The sequence below is a fragment of the Acinonyx jubatus genome, chromosome D4 (genome assembly GCF_027475565.1).
Source record: "Acinonyx jubatus isolate Ajub_Pintada_27869175 chromosome D4, VMU_Ajub_asm_v1.0, whole genome shotgun sequence".
Taxonomy (NCBI): Eukaryota; Metazoa; Chordata; class Mammalia; order Carnivora; family Felidae; genus Acinonyx; species Acinonyx jubatus.
This window is the reverse complement of record NC_069391.1, coordinates 79,050,828-79,058,144: the sequence shown is the minus strand read 5'-3', so window position 1 is coordinate 79,058,144 and position 7,317 is coordinate 79,050,828. Positions and strand designations below refer to the sequence as shown.

The following is a 7,317-nucleotide window of genomic DNA, read 5'->3' as shown; positions in this document are numbered from 1 at the left end:
AGGATTTAGGTACACTGCTGACCATTTCCCCAGGATTAGTGTTATCATCCAGATTGTACCACATTGGTATGCACCAAGCCAAATATCAAACTGAATTATCTGAGGCTACAGGTTAAAATTTTTTAGAGGGGTCATTACAGATGAACGGGGTTGAAGTTTTCATTATATCAGAAATCTTAAGGGATTACATCAATCAATCAGTTCCATCTCTTCATTTCTAGTGAGGAAACTTCTAGTGGTTCAAAGAAGTAACTTGGCAAGGGCACAGATCCAATTGGTATCAGTTGAGAAGAGAACCCAGATCTGATTGTCAATTCTTCTACAGGATACTGTCTTCCGGATATCACAGAGTGGGCAATACTGAGAAGGTAGGAGAAATAGAAATGGAATATAAAATCTTTAATTAAAGGGGACATTCCATGGTCCATCTAGTTCAGCTTCACATGTAAATCTGGAATTTCTTCTGCAGCACTGTGACAGACGTCATTCGGCTTCTGCTCTGTTCCTTTGGGAAGATCCTCATTGACCTTAGGAGGCAATCCCTTTCCCTCATGGACAAATAACCATACAGTTCTTTCTTATACTGAGCTCTAACCTGCCATTTTGCAGTTTTTACCTTAGTTCTACTCTTGAGTCAAAAAGAATCAATTATACATGTCTCTCAAATACTTGAACATAGTGATCATTCCTTAGTTACATGGTTTGCGCTTTAGTTTGTGGGACTCTTTCCAACTTGGTAAAACATTCCAGAATTTGCACTAGTTTGTGAATATCCTTTCACTGGATCCTGAAATGAAATTAATATTTACAGATGTGGCCTGACTGGCATTTTGTATGAGAGTATCTTCCCATGATGGATTTTTCAGCATCCTAAGATTACAGCCAATTATAACCGGCTCACATGCTATTTTTGGCAAACTAAAAATATCCAGGTTTTTTTTTTCATCTATAAACTCCTGACAAATCCAATTTCATAATCCTATCAATGGCTTTCTATTGTGTCTAGGATAATGATCAGGGCCCATGATACCATGTATGATTATGCCTCTAACTAATTTGCCAGCCTCATCTTTATGCCATCCATTCCCCTTGACCTCTGGGCAGTCTTTTTACATTTTAAATGCACTATCCTTTCTTTAGGCTTCCATATACTGTTCCCTTCAGGCAGCAAGGATTTCCCTTGGCCACCAAGTTTAGTCATTTCTTAGTCATCCTTAAAGCTCAGATCAAAGATCACTTCTTTGTCAAATTCTTCCTTGCCCTTCCCACCATGTTCCCCTCCCAAGAGTACCTTTTACCTATTATATATAAGCTACAAATATCCTTCAGCCCTTATCCAAATAGCAATACTTGTGCAATAAGGTGTCTGTGTCCTTGGTTACATACACCATGAAGTCTATGAGGACATGGTTGACTTCCATCTTTATCTGGCACAGGGTTCTACATGACTGAATACACAGTTGTTGAATGAATGAATGAATACTGAATTGGTATGGTCAATATTTTAAATTTAACAGGTAATCAAAGAAAACACTTAGCTACACTCTGGTGTCTATGTTGTACAAAAATAGGAATTGTACGGGCTCCATAACAATCTTGAGAAGCAAAAAATTCTCTCCAAAAAAAGAAGTGATGATAAAATTTATAAAACTACAGAACTATGCTCTATTAAGATGAATGGTAATTTTTTCCCGACTTGATGGTAAGGGATGGGAAACATGGAAGAAGGCAAACAGGCACAGCTGGGTGGTATTATATTTGTTGTTTTACTGTTAATTTGACACATCTGAACCAAAGCATTCACAATACTTGATATACTTTGAAGAGAATCATATACTATAGTCTTAGACATAACCACAGAACAAGCAGAACAATTAAAACTACATAAGGCCTTAAAATATATCCACAGTGTGTATTATTTCAATATTCATTCATTTACAAATTAGACTACATACCATTAATTTTATTTTTATTTTTCTTTCATTGTTTTATTCAGGCAGGATTCATTCAAGGAAAGGCAACTTAGTTTTTGTGTGTGAGCTTTGTTTTTTACTACATTGGTTAATATAAAAGTTATGAATTAAATGTTCTCTTATCTCCTGTATCAGGAGTGAATCCATGAAATTCTCAGATAGTAATCTAAAACAACAGGTCCTATTAAAAATAGCCAAAGTGAAAAATGACCAAATAGCCAGCCTGTTTGTGGTCTTGAAGAACATCTAACGAACGGACTCTCAGGTTTTCTTATAATGGAGAGTACAGCAATTCTATGAGATTAGTCAAAATTTAAAACAACATTGCATACAAAATCATTCTTGAAGCTCTAAATGCCTTTTAAAAAACAAAAATGAGAATTTTAAGTAGTTGCCTCATAGTACCAAACCTATAAATCAGAACTAGTTAAAATTCAGTGCTATCATGACTTCTCATTTACAAGGTAACTAGTTGGTAAATTAATAGATGGCATAAAAATTAAGACTTACATCATTTGTTTTTTAATGTATGATAACCAGAGAATACAGAAAATTCAATGTACTTTACAATAAAATAAGTGTTTAAACCTTTATCCCTGTACAACAGGGCTTAGGTCATCTCTAGTGAACTTGCACATTTTCATACAGTTTATTCTATTATGAGTACTTGAATTGTTTTAGATACACAGCTTTTTATTGAAAGAATATTACATTTGTATACCTGGATAAGATTTAGTACATTGAGATGTTTTAAAAATATTTATAAATCTGTTTCTGATATGCAAAAGCATTTGGCAATACTTTTACGCATTTGATTTTATAGAATTAAAATTTCATACAGTACTCATTTTGATGTTTAAAAAAAAATTCACAGAAAAAATATAAATTACACAGCTTGACTGCATGATACTGTTATTTCCAGTTTCTAGTTCTGGTAATTAAAACCTTCATTAAGTCTGTTAACAAATCATTACCTGTACAATTATGAAGGCAACTGACATGATTTGCAAACAAAACCTTCAGGTTTTATGTTATTTACCAAAGAGTGCAGTTCAGCAAGGAAAGAAAACCCAGTATGCAAATTTACAGAATATTTTACAAATTTACCAGTTCCTGTGACACAAACTGTTTCAACCTTTCGAGGTACTGTCCATAAAGTTCCACATCATTGTGACCTGCCCCTTCAACCCACAGAGGCTCCACAGGTCTTTGGCAACGCTCGAACAATGCGAGGCCATGTGAAAAGTCAATGACTTCATCTTCAGTCCCATGAATTATTAATACTGGGGAGGTTATCTTAGAGATTTTGTCAATGCTGTAAGAGAAGGCAGAAGGAAGTCAACGAATTATCTATGAAAAGAAACGTAAAACAAATTCTCTTGTGCCATACTGAATACCAGAATAGTCTTTGAATCAAACCAGAAGAAACAGATGCCTCTTGGATTTCAAATAAGATTTAAAAGTCACTTTACATACTCCTTTTCTTAAGATTATCTGAGGAAGCTAACTTTAGGCACTTCTGTTTCAGGGGAATCATTCAATAGTTACTGTTAGCCTCCTGTACCTTTCTACAATATTAAGCACAAAGAAAACTTAGTTTGGAAGAAGAGGAAACTAAGGACCATTCAAACATATGCTAACTTTATACCTCTCTGCACTCGTTATTTTTTTCTGCCTCTTAATCTACTAAAATGACAACAAAATGTTTTTTTGTCTTGTGGCATCAACTCCCTGAAATAGGGAGAATATAAAAAAATACATAATTTTGGAGCTGGGTAACAAATTAAAAGTATAAGAGAAAACCAATTTTAAGAGGACAGAAGATAAAGTGAAGACACAACCCAATTTATACCACCGCATACACCCGAAGGTCAGGAATTGATATGGGGATGAAAGCAGATGATGGGAGTCTACAGAATCTGTTCAAAGTTTGTTTAGCTCAGAGGCTGACCTCAGCCGAAATTAAGAGTCGGACGCTTCACCGACTTGAGCCACTGAGGTGTACCCAGAGGGGACTTTTAGAATCTTTGTTGAAGACGACATCCACATTAAGAGGAAAGATACAGAAAATAGTGACATGGGGTGGGATCCCCAACTAACTGATATGAACAGATCCCTGTATAGTTAAGCTCAGTCAACAAGCCTTTGTCACCTGCTTCAGGTCCGCTCTTTAGTTCCTCTCTTACACATGAACAGACAACTAAGAATTATCAGATATCAGAGAACATTTTAAATATCAGAGATCAAAGCAATTTTAAAAAGGCAACACTGAGACATAAGCTACACAAAGAACTCTTACAAACAAATTTTAAAACTTAACAAAATTATGACCTTTTTCAGACAGTTTGCAGTTAAGTGCTGCTTTCTTTGTTGGTGTAGCAGAAATTCAAGAGGGAGCTGGACAGAGAATGTAAGTTGGCAACAGCATTACCCCAAATACTCCCTACCATTCCTACTGTTCAGTTAGACAGAAGCAATATAATGCACATACCTTCCAATACACTATTCTCTAAAACAAAAACCCTGAATTAATGTAAAAACAAAACCCTCTCACAGCTTGCTCTGGTGATAAGATCTTATGCTCCCATCATTAGCTTCCCTACAAAAATGACCCCTTACTGGCTAATGATGAAAAAATTTGCTTTTGAAATGACCTTCGTTGTTTTTATGAAGAAGCAAGTGAGGACTCTGGCCTTGGGCCCATCTATCATTCACAAAAAAATTCTTTGTATAGCTGCCAGTTGGGGAAAAGAAGCGAGACTGAAATTTGCCAGCTTCTCACTTCTTGCCTTTGCCCTCTGAGAAAAAAGGGCCATCCATTTTTTCCCAATTATGAAGAGGAGCTGGAGGAATTTCCATTTATCTTGTCTTGAGAAGCAGAAGTAGTTCTTTCAAATTTGTATAATACTGTGTGTTTGCAGACTATGCAGTAGCAACACGTTTTTAAAAAAATTGTTTTAGTGTTTATTTTTGAGAAAGACAGAACGCGAGCAGGGGAGGGGCAGAGTGAGAGGCTGACACAGAATCCGAAGCAGGCTCCAGGCTCCGAGCTGGCAGCACAGAGCCCGACGCGGGGCTCGACTCACAAACTGTGAGATCATGACCTGAGTTGTAGTCAGATGCTTAAGCGACTGAGCCACCCAGGTGCCCCAATACTTTTTTTTTTCTCATGTTTTTATTTTATTTTTGAGAGAGTGAGAGAAAGACAGACAGCAAGCTGGGGAGGGGCAGAGAGAGAGGGAGACAAGAGGATCTGAAGCAGGATCCGTGCTGTCAATGCAGAGCCCAATGTGGGACTCGAACTCACGGTGAGATCATGACCCGAGCCAACTGGATGCTTAACTGACAGAGCCACCCAGGTGCCTCTAGGATGGCAATACTTTATTCTTAAGACTCAACTTGTTTGCAATTCACTTCTTTTGTAAATCAGCTATCCTTAATTAGACATCATTCACTAATTTTTATGCACACGTGTCTCATTTCTCCTCTACACTTCCACTCTTCCAGTATCATGTCTCACTGAATTGTATCATTATCCACTGGCAGCTCAAGTCAGAACCTTAGGAATCAAATTCAAGTTCTCTTGTTTTGCATCCTACATTCACTGTGACATGCAGTTCTGTCAATTTTATTTCTCAAATTCATCCCTTATCTCTAATACTATTGGTGCCACTCTCTGGGGTGTGAGGCCCTTAGCACTTTTCACTCGGATTACAACTAACTGCTCAAACTCCTGACTGGTCTCCTGCCACCATCCTCTTCAAAAACTAGTTTTTCACAATTTCTATAATATGTGTAAAATAGAAGCTCATGGCTGAATGAATCATATTATGGATTCCTTAAGTGATGAAAAAAATTCCCACAAGATTTCTTTGAATTAATTTGGAATATCGATACTTACTTTGGGAATGCATCAAAACAGTAGGTCTTCTTGGTATCAGGAAAAGCGACTCGCATTCCCGAGGTCAAAGGAGAATGAAGAATAACAGCAGCACTCTCATACCGAGCAGCAAGATCCACAGATGGTACTGTCCCTATACTTTGGCCATATATAATCACATTTTCAGGGCGAATGCCATATCTACAAAGTTCAGGAGTTAAAAAAAAAAAAGTGGAGAGTTGGACTGGTATGAAATATTCAATCATTTTCTAGGGCCTTAATCTTATAATAGAATGACTCAGAATGAGACCATGTCAACAAATTTATATTTAAAATATACATTTTCTTAGCCATCATTATATTTAATGCTATAATAATATCTGTATTCTTAGCATTTTTCATCTGTTTCATCTTTTAGAAAAATAATGGCTGAGGTCTTTTAAAATTTTAAACTTAAAGGAATTCATTATATCATTTATGCAATTCAATGTGGCGTATTTTTTACTAAATGCTGAACATATTGTATCATTGATATTTTAATGAGTTGACACCTCATAGACATTTACCATCTATCTTCCATTCAAAGTAACAAAAAGTTCTTTGTCTAGATATTAAAAGTGGCTCATTTTATTTTCTGAAGCCAGTCACAGTGATGAAAATCTTAACATACAGTTACTGTATGTTATGAATAAAAAATATGTATCATTTTAGCCAAAAGCAAATTACTATTTTTCCTGAAATTTGCCTTTATTTGCTCATAGAAATGGACTAATGATTGGAAAGATAAACAGATGAATGGGAATTCCAAATGCCTTACGATTCAGTTAATTATGAATAGACTTCATGCTAAAACCTCAAGAGAACTGCCTTACCCCCTTTAAAAATGCTGCAGACTTAAATGTATCAACTCACTGATCAATATCAGGTATATACTATGCTTCAAGCACTGTTTACTACCTATAGTATAATTGTCCCAACTGTAAAGTACTCCAAGCAGAAAGGAGGTGCTACAGGAGCTAATAAATACAGAATTATGGGTTAGAGTGAGATCAAACATGCCCTTCCACTCTAGAAATCTGAAAGAAGTCACTTCTGGATGGGAAGGGCCACTTGCACAACAGCCTCTGGTCTTCTGAAAAGGTAATGGAGCTTTTTAAGTATCTGAACACAAAAAAATAGCAAGACAAACCCTATGTGCTTCCTCTGGCCCTTTCCAGGGGCGCAAGACTCTGAACCATCCAGGTAACAATGACCATCCATAATTTTTTCCAATCAGTCCTATGTAAGCATTTGGATATGTCCCAGAGGTTGGACATATCTACTCCAGACTGACTCCAAATGTAAATAAACTCAGAAAACCCTTTTCTTTAAAAAGACCTAGCTGCACATACTTCAAACAGTAAAGAAATTTTATGAAAATGAACATTTGCAGCACAGCATTAACTCTTGAGGCTGTAAGGCTGC

The 7,317-nt window shown here is 36.4% G+C and overlaps 1 protein-coding gene across 3 annotated transcripts in view; it reads right to left on the bottom strand.

Moving 5' to 3' along the window:
* Nucleotides 1–1,747: 1,747 nt before the first annotated feature.
* Nucleotides 1,748–7,317, bottom strand: part of ABHD17B (abhydrolase domain containing 17B, depalmitoylase) — a 51,407-nt gene continuing 45,837 nt past the window's right edge. For all 3 annotated transcript variants that reach the window (XM_027041040.2, XM_027041038.2, XM_027041039.2), the window contains 2 exons: nt 5,875–6,054; nt 1,748–3,288 (listed from right to left, as the gene is read on the bottom strand). In XM_027041040.2, the coding sequence (XP_026896841.1) occupies nt 3,069–3,288; nt 5,875–6,054 (400 nt within the window). In that variant the 3' untranslated portion in view covers nt 1,748–3,068. The remainder of the gene's footprint in view (nt 3,289–5,874; nt 6,055–7,317) is intronic.